General features: G+C 45.0%; 2 protein-coding genes across 10 annotated transcripts in view; one reads left to right on the top strand and one right to left on the bottom strand.

Moving 5' to 3' along the window:
- The window catches only part of LOC139274144 (zinc finger protein 271-like), an 83,240-nt gene that overhangs the window by 45,325 nt on the left and 18,744 nt on the right, over positions 1 to 19,171 (bottom strand). The gene's annotated exons all lie outside the window — the stretch shown is intronic.
- Positions 52 to 17,978, top strand: LOC139273704 (zinc finger protein 664-like). Of its 9 annotated transcripts, none has more exons than XM_070890739.1 (6): positions 52 to 282; positions 6,657 to 7,461; positions 7,839 to 7,927; positions 9,468 to 9,581; positions 11,939 to 12,027; positions 16,771 to 17,978. In XM_070890739.1, the coding sequence occupies exon 6, from the start codon at positions 17,120 to 17,122 to the stop codon at positions 17,723 to 17,725; it is 606 nt and encodes a 201-aa protein (XP_070746840.1). In that variant the 5' UTR covers positions 52 to 282; positions 6,657 to 7,461; positions 7,839 to 7,927; positions 9,468 to 9,581; positions 11,939 to 12,027; positions 16,771 to 17,119; the 3' UTR covers positions 17,726 to 17,978. The 9 variants fall into 9 exon arrangements, with proteins under 9 accessions (XP_070746840.1, XP_070746843.1, XP_070746846.1 ...); XM_070890742.1 differs by having other exon boundaries at positions 6,930 to 7,461; XM_070890745.1 differs by having other exon boundaries at positions 7,297 to 7,461.

The raw sequence follows: 19,171 nt of genomic DNA on the forward strand, positions 1-19,171 counted from the left end.
GATGTTCAACCGTTACCAGGAAACGTCACAGCCCTGCCCACATCGCCTGTGACGTCAATGCTGAGGGACGGCACCACTCCCAATGGGCCGGCGCCGGACTCCCAGCTCACTCAATCCCTCATTCCTGCAGTATTAATAATAACTTTTCTTTATAGAGCGTCTTTAACGTAGTAAAACGTCCCAAGGCGCTTCACAGCAGTGTTACAGGACACAACACATACATTTGACACCGAGCCACAGAAGCAGAAATTGCGGCATGTGACCAAAAGCTGGGTCAAAGAGGTAGGTTTTAAAGGAGGGTCTGAAAGTCGGAGAGAGGCGGAGAGGTTTAGGGAGGGAGTTCCAGAGCTCGGGGCCCAGGCAGCTGAAGGGCCGGACACCGATGGTGGAGCGATTATAATCGGGGATGGTCAAAAGGACAGAATTTGAGGAGTGCAGACATCTTGTGGGCTGCAACAGATTCCAGAGATCGGGAGGGGCGAGGCCCTGGAGTGATTTGTAAAAAGTGACTTGTGATTAACAACAACTTTTAACAGTGAGTCTTGTTTATTTTGTTTATTTGTACATGGGACGTGCTGGCAACGGAAGAATAACCATAATATGATAAAATGTTACATTAAGTTTGAAAGTGATTTTGTTAAATCAGAAACTGGGGTCTTAAATTTAAACAAAGCAAACTTTTTAGGTATGAGGGGTGAGTTGGCTAAGATACATTCGGAAACTACATTAAAAGGTATCAAGATAGATAAGCAATGGCTCGCTGTAAAGAATTAATACATAATTTACAATAATTACATTCCTTTTAAGGCACAAAACCCCCACAGGAAAGGTGGTCCAACTGTAGCTAATAAGTGAAGTTAAAGATAGTTTTAGATCGAAGGAAGAAGCTTATAATGTTGCCAAAAAGAGCAGTAAGCCTGGGGATTGGGACCATTTTAGAATTCGGCAAAGGAGGACCAAGAAAGGGAAAATAGAAAATGAGAGTAAACTAGCGAGAGACACAAAAACAGACTGTAAAAGCTTCTGTAGGTATGTTAAGAAGGAAAAATTAGCAAAAGTAAATGTGGGTCCCCTACAGGCTGAGAAATTATAATGGGGAATAAGGAAATGGCAGAGAAATTAAACCAATACTTTGGGTGGAAAATTGTGGTTGTAAGCTTCTTTTGGGTGAACACATCCGACATGAATTTAAAAAAAAATTGCCTGGTGGTCTCGGAGGAACATAGGATTGTGGTCGGAGTCCGAGTTTCATAGTGCAGTGTACAGGACCATGTCTTCCAGGTATGTATTCGTATCCTGGGATCACGTGGGCCTGAACCACCAATGAACATCATTGATAATAATGGGAGCTCCGGTTGTATGAGCTCCCATTACTTTCAGCAACAACTTTATTTATATACCGCTTTTAACGTAGTAAAATGTCCCAAGGCACTTCAGTGTTATAAGACAAAGCAAATAAATTTGACACCGAGCCACATAAGAAATTACAACAGATGACCAAAGCTGGTCAAAGAGTAGCTTTAAGGGGCATCTTAAAGGGGGAAAGAAATGTCCTTAGGGAGGGAGTCCAGAGCTTCGGGCCCAGGCAGCTGAAGGCACGGCCACCGATGTTGAACAGTTCTAATCAGGAATGCTTAAGAGGGCCAATTTTGAGGAACGCAGACATCACGTGGTATTGTGAGGCTGAAAGAGATTACAGAGATAGGGAGGGGCAAGGCCATGGAGGGATTTGTAAACAAGCATGAGAATTTTGAAATCGAGGCGTTGCTTAACTGGGAGCCAATGTAGGTCAGCGAGCACAGGGGTGATGGGTGATCAGGACTTGGTGCAAGTTAGGACATGGGCTGCCGAGTTTTGAATGACCTCAAATTTACATAAGAACATAAGAAATAGGAGCAAAAGTATGGCCATAGGGCCCCTCGAGCCTGCTCTGCCGTTTAATACGATGATGGACTGAAGTCCACTTCCCTGCCCGCTCCCCATAACCCCCTATTCCATTCTCGGTTAAGAAACTGTCTATCTCTTTTTTAAATTTATTCAATGTCCCAGCTTTCACAGTTGTCTGAGGCAGCGAATTCCACAGATTTACAACCGTCTGAGAGAAGAAATTTCTCCTCATCTCAGTTTTAAATGGGTGGCCCCTTATTCTAAGATTATGCCCCCTAGTTCTAGTCTCCCCCATCAGTGGAAACATTCTCGCTGCATCCTTCTTGTCAAGCCCCCTCATAATCTTACACGTTTCGATAAGATCACCTCTCAATCTTCTGAATTCCAGTGAGTCGAGGCTCAACCTACTCATCATTTCCTCATAAGTCAACCCCCTCATCTCTGGAATCAACCTCGCGAACCTTCTCTGAACAGCCTCCAAAGCAAGTATATCCTTTCATAAATAAGGAAACCAAAACTGTACGCAGTATTCCAGGTGTAGCCTCACCGATACCCTGTATAACTGTAGCAAGACTTCCCTGCTTTTATACTCCATCCCCTTTGCAATAAAGGCCAAGATTCCATTGGCCTTCCTGATTACTTTTGTATTTCATGCACAAGTACCCCCAGGTCTTGCTGTACTGCAGCACTTTGCAATTTTTCTCCATTTATAAAATAACTTGCTCTTTGATTTTTCTTCTGACAAAGTGCATGACTTCACAGTTTCCAACATTATACTCCATCTGCCAAATTTTTGCCCACTCACTTAGCCTGTCTATGTCCTTTTGCAGATTTTTTGTGTCTTCCTCACACATTGCTTTTCCTCCCATCTTTGAATCATCAGCAAACTTGGCTACGTTACACTTGGTCCTTTCTTCCAAGTTAATATAGATTGTAAATAGTTGGGGTCCCAGCACTGATCCCTGCGGCACGCCACTGGTTACTGATTGCCAACCAGAGCATTTATCCCGACTCTCTGTTTTCTGTTAGTTAGCCAAGCCTCTATCCATGCTAATATATTACCCCAACCCTGTGAACTTTTATCTTGTGCAGTAATGTTTTATGTGGCACGTTGTCAAATGCCTTCTGGAAGTCCAAATACATCACATCCACTGGTTCCCCTTAATCCACCCTTCTCGTTACATCCTCAAAGAATTTGACAAAGCAAATTTGTCAAACATTACTTCCCCTTCATACATGCAAATATGTTTGATTAACGTGAAAATATAAATTGTGTTCACCAGCCTCGCTTTGTCTGTCTGTCTCTCTCTCTCTCCTCCTCCTAAACTGAGGGACATTTAACAGTGATCTATCCATCCCATCCTCATCACCCAGAGATGGCTATCGGAGTGAGCGGTGAGAGACAGGCATAGTATCAGTCTTAAACACCCGAACTGTGTCTGCATATTAGGCTCAATACTAGTATCACACATTCATGTATAACATCAGTGGGGAGAGAGAGACACACACATTATCAGTCTTACACTTGGCATCAGTGTCTCCATATTAAGCTCAGTAACAGTGCCACACTGTCATGTATAGCACCAGAGAGAGAAACAGTGTCTGACATATCAAGAAAGACTGGATCAACTGAGCTTGTATTCACTGGAGTTCAGAAGAATGAGAGGGGATCTCATAGAAACATTTAAAATTCTGACGGGTTTAGACAGGTGAGATGCAGGAAGAATGTTCCCAATGTTGGGCAAGTCCAGAACCAGGGGTCACAGTCTAAGGATAAGGGTAAGCCATTTAGGACCGAGATGAGGAGAAACTTCTTCACCCAGAGAGTGGTGAACCTGTGGAATTCTCTACCACAGAAAGTTGTTAAGGCCAATTCACTAAATATATTCAAAAAGTAGTTAGATGTAGTCCTTACTACTGGGGGGATCAAGGGGTATGGCGAGAAAGCAGGAATGGGGTACTGAAGTTGCATGTTCATGAACTCATTGAATGGCGGTGCAGGCTCGAAGGGCCAAATGGCCTACTCCTGCACCTATTTTCTATGTTTCTATGTGTTAGTGTTGTACTCAAGTGTGTCCACATCACATGAAATAGCAGGATCCCGCCTTCACAAACAGTACAAGAAAAAGGGGACAGCAACTGAGAGAGGGAGCTGAGAGAGACAGGAGAGATCGAGGCAGGACGGTGAGACACAGAAACATGCACAGTATCAGTTCCAGACTGACCTGTGAAGTCTGCTTTTATCCTGAAAGTCCCCATTGGAGGGACAGAAGTTAAAGTCTCTCACTGATATTGTACTACAGATAGACACATTATTAATCCCACACTGCGGGACAGTGTCAGAGAGTGAGAGAAACAAGGTCCCACATTTAACCCTCGCTTGCCTGTTGTACTCTCTCTAATCTTGCAGCTCAGGGCCGTTCGGTATTACTCTCAGTGACCGAGTGTTTCACTCTGATTAAATTAATCTGGGACTGTTTCTGTCAGATATTAACTCCTGCACAGTCCCAGAAAACACTCCTGCTCTCTCGTCCCTCGGATGTTTCTGCAGGATTGCTTTGTGAGGACAGGCTCATGAATAGAAATACAATGTGCATGGAATGATCCCAAATTGAGCATCTCAAAGGGACTTTAAACATTCTCTTTCCTTTCCCCCCCAGGCCCAGTTCCTTTGCTCATACTCTGATTAAAGTGAATTGGGAAAGTTCACTTTGCTGATTATAGACTGCGCATGCGCGGTTAAGCCCCGCCCACCGTGTCGATTTCCAGTGAGCAGAAGAGCACATGTGCCCTTCCCTCCCCCAGCCCTGCCTGTGAGCGCCATTCACTCAGTGAGCGGAAGAAGATGGTTTAAACAGCCGGGAATGGAGACACCGCGGCCCCGGGGTAAGGCAGCGAGCAGCAGCCTCCTTACAGCAGCACATCGCTATAGAAACATAGAAAATAGGTGCAGGAGTAGGCCATTCGGCCCTTCTAGCCTGCACCGCCATTCAATGAGTTCATGGCTGAACATTCAACTTCAGTACCCCATTCCTGCTTTCTCGCCATACCCCTTGATCCCCCCAGTAGTAAGGACCTCATCTAACTCCTTTTTGAATATATTTAGTGAATTGGCCTCAACAACTTTCTGTGGTAGAGAATTCCACAGGTTCACCACTCTCTGGGTGAAGAAGTTCCTCCGCATCTCGGTCCTAAATGGCTTACCCCTTATCCTTAGACTGTGACCTCTGGTTCTGGACTTCCCCAACATTGGGAACATTCTTCCTGCATCTAACCTGTCTAACCCCGTCAGAATTTTAAATGTTTCTATGAGGTCCCCTCTCATTTTTCTGAACTCCAGTGAATACAAGCCCAGTTGATCCAGTCTTTCTTGATAGGTCAGTCCCGCCATCCTGGGAATCAGTCTGGTGAACCTTCGCTGCACTCCCTCAATAGCAAGAATGTCCTTCCTCAGGTTAGGAGACCAAAACTGTACACAATACTCCAGGTGTGGCCTCACCAATGCCCTGTACAACTGTAGCAACACCTCCCTGCCCCTGTACTCAAATCCCCTTGCTATGAAGGCCAACATGCCATTTGCTTTCTTAACCGCCTGCTGCACCTGCATGCCAACCTTCAATGACTGATGTACCATGACACCCAGGTCTCTTTGCACCTCCCCTTTTCCTAATCTGTCACCATTCAGATAATAGTCTGTCTCTCTGTTTTTACCACCAAAGTGGATAACCTCACATTTATCCACATTATACTTCATCTGCCATGCATTTGCCCACTCACCTAACCTATCCAAGTCGCTCTGCAGCCTCACAGCATCCTCCTCGCAGCTCACACTGCCACCCAACTTAGTGTCATCCGCAAATTTGGAGATACTACATTTAATCCCCTCATCTAAATCATTAATGTACAGTGTAAACATCTGGGGCCCCAGCACAGAACCTTGCGGTACCCCACTAGTCACTGCCTGCCATTCTGAAAAGTACCCATTTACTCCTACTCTTTGCTTCCTGTCTGACAACCAGTTCTCAATCCATGTCAGTACACTACCCCCAATCCCATGTGCTCTAACTTTGCACATCAATCTCTTGTGTGGGACCTTGTCGAACGCCTTCTGAAAGTCCAAATATACCACATCAACTGGTTCTCCCTTATCCACTCTACTGGAAACATCCTCAAAAAATTCCAGAAGATTTGTCAAGCATGATTTCCCTTTCACAAATCCATGCTGACTTGGACCTATCATGTCACCTCTTTCCAAATGCACTGCTATGACATCCTTAATAATTGATTCCATCATTTTACCCACTACCGATGTCAGGCTGACCGGTCTATAATTCCCTGTTTTCTCTCTCCCTCCTTTTTTAAAAAGTGGGGTTACATTGGCTACCCTCCACTCCATAGGAACTGATCCAGAGTCAATGGAATGTTGGAAAATGACTGTCAACGCATCCACTATTTCCAAGGCCACCTCCTTAAGTACTCTGGGATGCAGTCCATCAGGCCCTGGGGATTTATCGGCCTTCAATCCCATCAATTTCCCCAACACAATTTCCCGGCTAATAAGGATTTCCCTCAGTTCCTCCTCCTTACTAGACCCCCCGACCCCTTTTATAACCGGAAGGTTGTTCGTGTCCTCCTTCGTGAATACCGAACCAAAGTACTTGTTCAATTGGTCCGCCATTTCTTTGTTCCCCGTTATGACTTCCCCTGATTCTGACTGCAGGGGACCTACGTTTGTCTTTACTAACCTTTTTCTCTTTACATATCTATAGAAACTTTTGCAATCCGTCTTAATGTTCCCTTTGGGAGCGTGTCCGCAGATGGGCTCCGAGATCGGCACTGAGTCCGGGGGAAGTTCAGGGGGAGTCGGGGTCTGTGTGTAACAGGCAGAGTGGAGCAAGAATTGGTCTCAGTGCGTGGAGTGAGTGGAGGAAGGGAGAGGCCATTCTCGGGCTGTGTGTGGACAGCGTGTGTCCCGGAAAAGGGAGACAGAATGGGAAGGATCTGCTGTTGACAATCATTGCATTTTTCTCCCTCCAAACCAGTAGTGAACGTTCCTGCTTTAGTTCCAGTCTCACCATGTTTGTTGTTCGAGACTCCCAAAGCAAGTGCTCTACTCGGAACTCCTTCACGGCAATCGAACCAAAGGTGGGCAGCGGAGACATTACAAGGACACCCTCAAAGCCTCCCTGTTAAAGTGCGACATCCCCACTGACACTTGGGAGGCCCTGGCCCAAGACTGCCCTAAGTGGTGGAAGTGCATCCGGGAGGGCGCTGAGCACCACGAGTCTCATCGCCGAGAGCATTCAGAAATCAAGCGCAGGCAGCGGAAAGAGCGTGCGGCAACGAGTTCCCCCCCACCCCCCCCCAAACTCCACTTCCCTCAATGACTATCTGCCCCATCTGTGACAGGGACTCTGGCTCTCGTATTGGACTGTTCAGCAACCAAAGAACTCACTTCAGGAGTGGAAGCAAGTCTTCCTCGATTCCGAGGGACCGCCTGTGATGATCATTGGGCAGTGGAAGCAGAGCCGGACACTGAGGATTTATACAAGGAGCATCTGTTGCAGGCACTGGGTGAGAAATGTGAAGGACACGTTTTAAACAGCGGCTCTTTGTTTTTGGTTGAACGGTTAGTGCCCTGGGAGAGGGGAGTAGCAATCTGAGCTGTGTAAAAGTCCGTGCTCCATCGGGTCGTCCCATTCCTGAAGCAGGGCAGGGGTTGGGTTGTGTCTGGATGTCAGTAAATTGCTGTAAATCTGCCCAACACACTCGGTGTGCAGAAGCTGAGTGCTGCAGTACTGCAGTGGAGTCAGACACTGACACTGTTTGTATCGCTGGCTTCCCTTTGTGAATGTTCATAATGATTACTAATTGAACGATTACATTCATCACTTTCGTCTTTTCTACCTCTCCTATTCTTGAATGATCAGATATTCCTTTTCTTCCTACAGGCAAGGAATTGAAGGAACCGGAACAAATGTGAGGTTTCCACCACCTGAGACATAAGGAACAGTGCAACCAGCTCCTTCTCACACAGTAGGTACGGTACCAATCAGTGTGTGGATACACAGACAGGTTATCCGAAATAAATATGTTTGTGGTGCTGAATGGCTTCCTCCTATTCCTGTGTAACAGGCCTGAGGGGGCTGATGGCCACCTTCTGTTGTTAGTGTAACAGACTGGAGATACTGAGTAACCTTCTCGTGTTCTTAATGTAATAAACACGAGGTTCTTAAAGGCTTGCTCCTATTCATATGTAACAAGCTCTCGGGGCAGAATGACCTTCCCCTGTACCTATGTATCAGGCTAGAATGGAATGGAATAGAATAGCCTCCTTTAGTTCTTATGTAACAGGTTCCAGGGTCTGAATAGCCACTTCTATTCCTGTGTCACAGACTCCAGGGGCTGAATGGCCTCCTCCAGTTCCAATGTAACAAGCTCGAAGGGCTGAATGCCCTTCTCCTGTTCCCATGAAACAGTCCCAAGGGGATGAATGCCCTTGTCCTATTCCTAATGTAACAGACCTGAGGGGCAGAATTGCTTCCTCCGATTGCTTTCCAACTCCAATGGCTGAATGGCCCTCTCCAGTTCCTAATGTAACAGGCTCAAGGAGCAGAATGGCCCTCTCCAGTTCCTATAACATTCTCGGGGGGGTGAATAGCCTCCTCCAGTTCCAACATAACATGCTTGAGGGTCTGAATGGCCTACTCCTGTTCCGATGTGAAAGACTCGAGGTGGCTGAATGGCCTCCTCCTGTTCGAAAGTAAAAGGCTCCAGATGATGAATGGCCTCCTCTATTCATGTGTAACAGTATCCAGTCGATGCATTGCCACCACTAATTCCTTTTCGCAAGGCTGAGGTGCTGAATGCTCACCTCCTGTTTCTATGCAACAAATACAAGGGTCTGAAGGGCATCCTATTCATTTGTAACAGGTTTAAGGGGCTGAATGGTGTCCATTTATTCCTGTAAAGCAGACTCCAGGGCTGAATGGCCCACTCCAGTTCCTAATGTAACAGAGGCGAGGTGCAGAATGGCCGACTGTTCCTATGTAATAGGATCCAGGGTCTGAATGGACCTCCTCCAGTTCCAGTGTAACACGCTCGAGGGACTAAATGGCCTCCCCCTGTTCCAAATGTAACAGACTCGAGGAACTGAATGGCTTCCTCCTGTTCTGTATGTAACAGGCTCGAAGGAATGATTTGCCTTTTTTTAATTTGTTCACTGGATGTCGGTGTTGCTGGCAAGGCCAGCATTTATTGCCCATCCCTAATTGCCCTGGAGAAGATGGTGGTGAACCACCTTCATCAACGGCTGCAGTCCGTGTGATGATGGTACTCCCACAGTGCTGTTAGGGAGGGAGTTCTGTTCCTCTAACAGGTTCCATGTGCTGAAAGGCCTCCTCAAGTTCCCAGATCCAGGGACTGTTCTTCCCCATTGTTTTTGAAATAGCATCGGGCAGTAAACAGGAGCTCAATGCTTCTTGCCTGCCAGCTCTCTGATCATCGCTCCTTGCGCTGATTATGTTTTATCATCTCGCTCAAACGTCCCAAAATGTTGCTTTCTTTTCCATCACCTCTAGGGTTATTAGCCAAGTTTGCATCAAGCAAATCGTGATCTCACCAGTAACAGCACTTTCCCGACTGTTATCCACGAGGCTGCTTCTGACATTTTCTTCTGCGTAAATGTTAACCACGTAAGTAACTGAAAATCTTAATTTCTACAGCAACAACAAACACTTGCATTTATGACAGATACAGAGTGAATCCCACACTCACTCACTGTACCACTGACTGTCAGATACAGTATGAATCCCACACTCACTGTACCACTGACAGATATGGTTTATATAATGTACTAATAGCTCGTCTCTACTCAAATATTTCTGAATCGCATTCGTCCAATATAATGTGCAAAACTATTTTCTGTTGGAGTCATCTCTGATCTGTAAATTTCACAAATATAGAATAAAACCCACTCTCTCATACCAGAAACTAACAGGTACAGAGGAAACACATACTCGCTTACCCCAGAATGAGAGATGCAGAATGAATCCCACATTCACATTGCACAAAACTGACATATAAAGGTTAAAAATCCACACTCAGATATCAGAAACTGACACCCCACACATCTACCACAAACTGACGGTACAGAAAAAAAAACACAATCACATCCCAGAAACTGACAGGTACATATTAATTCCTACACTCACACAGCAGAAACTGACAAGTACAGAATAAAACCCACATTCACAAAGCAGAAACTGACAGGTACAGAATACAATCAACACCCAGATTCCAGAAACTGACAGGTACAGAATTAATCCACACTGAGATACCAGAAAGTGACTGGTACAGATTAAAATCACAGTCACATATCAAAAACTGACAGGTACCGATTCAACCTCATACTCTCATACCGGAATCTGACAGGTACTGAATAAAATCCATACTCCAATCCGAAAAACTGACATACTGGTCAATATCCACTCACATACCAGAAGCTGATGATATAGGTTAAAGTACACACTCACATAACAGAAACTGACAGGTACAGATAAAGATTCGCTTAGATACCAGAAACTGACAGATACAGAATAAAACCTACACTCACATCAAAACTTGACAGGTACAGAATAAATCCCACATTCACAAAGCAGAAACTGACAGGTACTGTATGAAACCCACACCCACGTATCTGAGCAATAATATGCAAGTAAAACCCATACTCGCCAATTGGAAACTGACAGGGAAACACACACACACACAAACCAGAGACTGATGGAACGAGTAGAACAGTTTAGGCACCCTTTCTCCAGTATCAGGCTCACACAATCGTTTTTTCAATGTGGCCCATTTAATTCGTGATAAAAGCAACTTGTGAAACAATCCCATTTTTGCTAATTTAATTTGTGACAAAAAGATGGTCTGAGCATGCACTAAATGCATGCTGCTCCTCCCCTCCACACACAGTGTTTAAACTGACAGGAAGGGCCCATGCGAGCTCCCCTCCTCCAGCTCTGTCGGTGGCTGCTGTTTCCTCTGTGCTGGGCTGATGATCGTTGAACACATCAGGGAGCGGAGATATCCTGGGCCCGAGCAAGGGAGCAAACAGCAGCCTCCTTACAGCAGCTCATCACATTGGGGCTGTGTCCGCAGACGGGCTTTGAGTCGGGGTAAGTTCAGCGGCAGTCGGGGGCTGTCTGTAAGAGGCAGAGTGGAGTAGGAACTAGTTCTGGAACATGGAGTGAGTGGGGGAAGGGGGAGCCCATTCTCGGGCTGTGTGTGTACGGTGTAAGGTAACAGAGAAAGTAAATCACCTCGCTCTTTCAAATCAGTGCTGCTTTCTTTCCCCAAATCAGTAGTGAATGTTCCTGATTCAGTTCCAATCTCACAGTGTCTGTTGTTCTTGGACATTGAACAGTGGAAACACAGCCTGAGAGTGAGGATGTGAGGAGTGTCACAAAGTGCATCTATTGCAGGCACCAGAAGAGGACTGTGATAGGAGACATTTCAAAAATGGGTTATTTTGTTTCGGTGCGTTGAATTCTTCAGAACCATGTTGCTGGTGATCGAGCGATGCATTGTCGCCCCCTCAGATACATCAGCATTTGGTAACTGTGACATTCTGTTAATGATACAGGCTGTTAACTCTGTTTCAATAGACTGAGAACAATTGTTGTATAGCCCAGGTACCTGTGGTTATATTCCAGGAAGAAATTCAGAATTTTACATGTAGTCCCATGGAAGCAGGAGAGATCAACCTGAACTGTGCCAATCGGGTGATCCCATTCATGGACCAGTGCTGGGTTTGGGTTGTGTCTGGATGCTGATAACTTACTATAGAATCGTCCTACACACCTGGTGTGGTGAATCTGAGTGTCGCTGTACTGCAGTGAGATCAGACAAGGACACTATTTGTATCGCAGATTCCTCTCTCCAGATACTTTACTTTATTAAACACAAACACATGAATTATAACTTTATTTTTATAACTCTCCATTGGCTGTCCATATCATAACTAATAGTGTTTTCCTATTATTATTCTCAGAGCAAAATACTTCACCAAGCCAGAATAAATTTGATCTTTCCTCAACCCGGAACACAAGGAACAGTGCAGGCAGCTCCTTCTCACACACAGTAAGTACATTATCACTCAGAACGCAGAGACACAGAACTGACCTCAATCATATTGTCATAGGTAGCAGAAGCTGTCAGTCCCACAGTGATCCAAATTTCCAGAATTATATTATGAATCCCACAGTCACTTGGAGCAGTACAATAATGTGTTGTTTCAAAGTCCAATCATATCTCATTGAAAGGCAGATCCAATTTCACTCCCTTACTCACACACACGAACAGATAGACACTGACAGTGTCAATTCACACTCGTGTCTGTACAATGACTCTCAAACCCAACAGCTAACATACAAGAGCAGAGAAACTGAGGTAATGGACTGAATCAAACCTCCTCCTGAGACAGTCATCGATAATCGCAAACTATCATCCGCCTACAGCAGGTGAGACGGAACCAAATCCAACACTCACACAGAGCAAGAATAGCTCAGTACAAGAGACTGTCAATTACATAATCAATCCCACACTCTCACACACCACCAGTCTAACAGATACATAATCAATCCCACAGTCACACATCACCAGTCTAACAGATACATAATCAGTCCCACACTCTCACACATCACCAGTCTAACAGATACATAATCAGTCCCACACTCTCACACATCACCAGTCTAACAGATACATAATCAATCCCTCACTCTCACACATCACCAGTCTAACAGATACATAATCAATCCCTCACTCTCAAACAGTACCAGAGACTGAGAGAAACAATGATTCATACACTCAGACACATTGAAAAAAAATCACAATCTGTCATTCAATCATTTCCAGTACCTGAGATTGACTGACTGACTGACAGTGAAACCCACACTCCCGTACCAGGCACTTACAGCTACAGACAAATACTCACACTCACATACCAGAGACAGATAGTTAGAGAGTGAACTCCACAGTCACGCACCAGAAACTGACAGGTACAGAAAAAAAACACTTTTGCATTCCAGAGACTGATAGATAGAGTAATACCCACACTCACATTCCAGAGACTGATAGATACAGAGTAATACCCACACTCACATTCCAGAGACTGACAAATACAGACTAAAAACCACACTCCTGTAACAGAATCTTACAGGTACTGATTAAAACCCTTACTCAAATATCAGAAACCGATAGATACAGAATGAAACCTACACTCACTTCTCAGAGACGGACAGATACAGAATAAAACACATATCAGAGAGTGACAGAGCAAAATCAACACTCACCTGAAAGTGACTGACTGATTCAATGTCAAACCCACAATACCACAGCTGTACCAGACACTTAAAGGCACAGAATGAAATCAACATTCATATAATAGCAACTGACGGGTACAGAAAACATACACACATTAACATACCAGTGACAGACAAGTAGAATGTCATAACAGAAACTGTGACATATAGAACATAACCCCACTCATAACAGAAACAGACAGGTACAGCTAAAAAGTGCCACACTCACACACAAGAGACTGACAGGTACAGAGTGAAATCCACATTCACACACTTGAATAAAACACACGTTTGCATAACAGAAACTGACAGGAGGAAAACCCACATACACATACCATAGACTGACATTCACAGAATAATACCCACACTCAGATACCATAGACTGATGGATACAGAGTAAACCCCATACTCACACCAAAGACTAATAGATAGAGTGAAGATCACACTCTCATCCCAGAGAATGACCACTGTAGAGTAAAATCCACACACACAAAAAAGTGAGTGACAGATCAAGAATAAAACCTGCACTCACATCCCAGAGAGTAAAAGATAGACAAAAATACACAATCATGTTACCGAGATTGATACATACAGATAATACCCAAATACATATACCAGAAACTGACAGATACAGAGAAAAACCACACTCAAATCTCAGAGACTGACAGATAAAGAATAAAACTCACACACACATCCTCGAGAGTGATAGATACAGACTTAAATATGCACTCCCTTACCAGAAACTGGGAGTTATTGCACTGATTGAACACTTACTCATGTAACACAAGCTGACAGGTACAGTGAAAAACCCCACACTCCCATTCCTGAAACTGACAGGTACAGCGCTAAAACCCACATTCACATCAGAGAAACTGAAAGTTGCAGAATGAAGCCCCACTCAAATACCAGAAACAGACAGATACAGACAAAAGCCCACATTACCTGAAACTGACCGAGAGTAAAACCCACACTCGCCTACCAGAGATTGAAATTTACAGATACAATCCACACATACCAGAGACTATAAAAGGTAGAGAGTGAAAGCCACACACACACACACCAGTAACTGACGGATACAGATCACAACCCACACTCACATATCAAACACTGACAAATAAAGAGTAAAACCGCACTCACAAAGAAAATCAACACTCAAATACCAAAAATTGAAAGTCCCGGAGGAAAACCCACAATCACAGAGTAGAAACAGACATGAACAGAGTAAAATGCACACTCACATTTCAGAAACCGATGGGTACAGAATACAGCTCGCATTCACATAACAGAAACTGACTGGAATAGAGGAATCGCAAACTAACATACCAGAGACTGACGAGTAGAGTGAAATCCACACACACACACCAAAAACTGTTACATACAGAGTAAAATTCACACTCATATACCAGAGAATGAAAGATACAGAATGAAACCCACACTCACTTACCAGTAATTGACAGGTACAGAGTGAAAACCTCTCTTCCAGACCATAAACTTACAGGTATAAAGGAAAAGCCACACTTGCTAACCAGAGACTAACAGATACAGAATAAATACTACAATCACTGGTGGGCGTAGTCTATAGGCCCACTAACAGTAGCTACACTATTGGATGGAGTATAAATTAAGAAATAATGGAGGCTTGTAAAAAAGGAACAGGAATAATCATGGGCAATTTTAATCTTCATATTGTTTGAACAAATCAAATTGGCCAAGGTAGCCTTGAGGAAGAATTCATAGTGTGTATCCGGGATAATTTCCTTGAACAGTACTTTGCGGAACCAACCAGGGAGCAGGCTATCTTAGATCTGGTACTGTGTAATGAGAACATAAGAAATAGGAGCACGCCATTTGGCCCCTCGAGCCTGCTCTGCCATTTAGTAAGAACGTGGCTGGTCCGATCATGGACTCACCTCCACTTCCCTGTCCACTCCCCATAATCCTTTATTCCCTTAACGCTCAAAAGTCTGTCTATTTTCACCTTAAGTATATTTAATGGCCCAGCCACCACAGCTCTCTGGGACAGAGAATTCCACAGATTTACAACCACCTGAGAGAATAAATTCCTCTCATCTCAGTTTTGAATGGGTGACCCCTTATTCTGAAACTACATCCCCTAGTTCTAGTTTCCCCCTATGAGTGGAAATATCCTCATTGCATCTACCTTGTCGAGCCCCCTCATTATCTTTTATGTTTCAATAAGACCGCCTCTCATTCTTCTGAATTCCAATGAGTATAGGCCCAACCTACTCAACCTATCTTCATAATCAACCCCCTCATCTCCGGAATCAACCTAGTGAACCTTCTCTGAACTGCCTCCAATGCAAGTATATCCTTCCTTAAATACAGAGGTTAAAACTGTATGCAATACTCTAGGTGTGACCTCACCAATACCCTGTACAGTTGTAGCAGGACTTCTCTGCTTTTATACTTCAACCCCCTTGCAATAAAGGTCAACATTCCATTTGCCTTCCTGATTACTTGCTGTACCTGCACACTAACTTTTTGTGTTTCATGCACAAGTACCCCCAGGTCCCTCTACACTGCAGCACTTTGCAATTTTTCTCCATTTAAATAATAATTTGCTTTTTTATTTTTTCTGCCAAAGTTGACAACCTCACATTTTCCCATTATTATATTCGGGACGGACTCCACTTGGAATGTACTGGGGCTAGGGTCCTGGCGAACCGAATAACTGAGGCTGCAGAGAGAGCTTTAACTAATCAGTCGGGGGGAGGGGGTGGGGGCAGGGCACGGCGGGGGCAGGGTTCAGGTGAGCAGAAATCTAAAAGCTTAAAGGACAAGGTGAAGGCAATAGAGCAGGCTAGCATTGAGGGAAACGAAAAGCAAAGCGTGACGGGAAGGGACAGAATCTATAAACATAAGAGTGTATCCGGAAACTGGAGCCGTAGCAGGAGCAAAACCATGCTGACTCTGCTTGACTGAATTATGCTTTTCCAAATGTCCTGCAACAGATGTTAGGCGAACTGGTCTTGTGACACTGTTGTGAAGCGCCTTGGGACGTTGTACTATGTTAAAGCTGCTATATAAATAAAAATTATTATTAACAAAAGGAAAGCTGCAGGTTTGTGCGTCACCATCACGATTCATCGAGGCGTAGAGTGCATGGATGGCCATCTTTGCAGAGCAACAAAGTGTGGGCGTGGCTACAGGGTCCTACTGAACCCAGCCAGAGTCAGCACCTTCAAGGGAGGAGAGGGGAACCAGTGAGTGTAGAACTAAACCCAGCCAGAGTCCGTACCTTCAGGGGAGGAGACGGGAACCAGTGAGTGTAGAACTGAACCTAGACAAAGTAGATGGTGAAAACTGGGAGCGGAGGACATGTTGTTTTCAGACGTGCGATGTGTTTGAATTTCAGGACAGGGAGGACAGACAGTGTATGGGACAGGGATTTACAGCTTTGGAGGAACGAGAGAGGAAAGAATGTTCCATGGAATCTAGAATTGTCTGTTCTGAGTTTGTGTCTGGTAATTGCAGTCATGATTTTTGTAAACTCCTTTTGCAGGGTATAAGAAGGGCAGGATTTGCAGTTGGGAAAATCAAACCAAACAGCACGTCAAGATCTGACAGAATAACACGATTCCTCCGGACCTGAATGTCATCGGCCTTTGACTGTGGAAGGAGAAATGTTTGCCTGTTCTGTCTGTGGGAAAAGATTTCAAACATCACTGTGAGTGGAAAAGCACCGAGACACACACACACCTGAGTGAGAGTGTTCCAGTGCAATGCCTGTTGAAAGAGTTTTAACCAGTTACACAGCCTGAAAAAACATCACACCATTCACAGCGGGGAGAAACTGTACACGTGTTGTGTGTGGACGAGGCTTCAACTGATCATCCAACCTGCAGAGACACATGGACACCCGCACCATGGAGAAACTGTGGGAATGTGGGGACTGTGGGAAGAGATTTAATTACCCGTCAGAGCTGGAAAAACATCGGCGCAGTCACACTGCGAAGAGGCTGTTCATCTGCTCCGTGTGTGGGGATCGATTCACTCAGTCAAGCCACCTGATGGGACACCAGCGAATTCACACCGGGGAGAGGCCGTACACTTGCACCGTGTGTGGGGAGGGATTCACTTGTTATTCCAACCTTCTAACTCACCAGCGAGTTCACACTGGGAACAGGCTGTTCACCTGCTCTGAATGTGGGGAGGAATTCACTTGTTCATCCAATCTTCTAACTCACCAGCGAGTTCACTCTGGGAAAAGGCCGGTCACCTGCTCCGTGTGTGGGGAGGGATTCGCTCGGTCATCCCATCTGCTGACACACCAGCGAGTTCACACTAGGGAGAAGCCGTTCACCTGCTCTGAGTGTGGGAAGGGATTCACTGAGTCATCCCAGCTGCTGATACACCAGCGAGTTCACACTGGGGAAAGGCCGTTCACCTGCTCAGTGTGTGGGAAGGGATACGTTCGGTCATCCAACCTGGTAAGACATCAGCGAGTTCACAAGTGACTGCAGGGTTTGGATTCTGCTGTTACCCCAGACTGAATCGTGTCCATTCTGACAGTTGGGGTTTCTTTCTGCTGATAGTGATTTCCCCCTCTAACTGGACTGGAGTTTAATATTCTGGATATTTGACCAATTAATCAACGGGAAAAGGGTCAGATAAAAATAATTCTAATTTGTGTTTGCATCCATACTTAACTCTTTAAAGGGATTCTTCAAATACTGAAAGCTGCATCAAATGGAGCTAAATGTTGTTAACAATTGATAATAAAATGAATTGAATCTGCAGGTTGATTTTGGATTTCTCTGGGAGGGAGCCGGACGTGATGTGCCTTGAAATACCGCCGGTATCCAGTAGATGATGCGGTCCCTCCTATTAACTCCAACTGAGAGGAGCGTGACTGCCCCCTAGAGCAGGAGGAATAAGGGCAGCTCAGGGTCAGGCACTAAAAATACTGCACCCCACAGGGACATCACTCAGTGCCCCCTCCCTGGGGCAGCTCAGGGTCAGACACTGAAAATACTGCACCCCACAGGAACATCACTCAGTGCCCCCTCCCTGGGGCAGCTCAGGGTCAGACACTGAAAATACTGCATCCCACAGGGACATCACACACTGCCCCCTCCCTGGGGCAGATCAGAGGCAGAACATGGAATGGAAAGGGGAGGTTCCAGTTGTTGTGGACCATGTAGGAACCAATGACCTAGGTAGTACTAGGAATGAGGTTCTGCTGAAAGAGATGGAGGTGTTGGGATTCAAATGAAAAAGCTGAACCTCAAAGGTAATAATCTCTGGATTGTTACCTGAGCCCCACACCAATTATTACAGGGATAAGCAGATTAGAACAGTAAATGCATGGCTCAAAGAGTGGTGTGGGAGGCAGGGGTTTTTCTTTACAGGCACTGGCACCAGCACTGGGCAAAGAGGGAGCTGTTCCCTTGCCATGGGTTCCACTTGAGCTGGGCAGGAACCAGTGTCCTGGCGAATCGAATAACTAGGGCAGTAAACAGGGCTTTAAACTATTGAAGGCTGGGTGGCGAGATCCAGGAAAGTACAGCACGGTTTAGATAGAGAGAAAAAGCAACAAGAGACATGTCAAGGCTCTAGAGCAGAGTTTTGGGTAAAAATAAGCAGAGTGGGTGAGGAAGGGATAGAGAGAGTAACAAAGGTAATCGGGCATTACTGACTAAGGAAAAATAGAAAAAAGCCAAAGCTAAAGGCACGATATCTGAGCGCATGAAGTATTCACAAGAAAATAGATGAATTAATAGTGCAGATAGAAATTAATAGGTTTAATCTGATAACCATTATGGAGCTGTGGTTGCAAAGTGACCACGGTTGAGAACTAAATATTCCGGGATACATAACTTTTAGAAGAGATAGCAAAATTGAAAAGGAGAAGTGGTAGCCCTAATAATAAAGGATGGGATAAAGAATACTGTCTTAGCTCG

The sequence above is a fragment of the Pristiophorus japonicus genome, chromosome 9 (assembly GCF_044704955.1).
Source record: "Pristiophorus japonicus isolate sPriJap1 chromosome 9, sPriJap1.hap1, whole genome shotgun sequence".
Classification (NCBI taxonomy): Eukaryota; Metazoa; Chordata; class Chondrichthyes; family Pristiophoridae; genus Pristiophorus; species Pristiophorus japonicus.

Coding starts and splice junctions, on each gene's coding strand:
- LOC139273704 (XM_070890739.1), top strand. CDS start 17,120: ATGGACACCCGCACCATGGAGAAACTGTGGGAATGTGGGGACTGTGGG.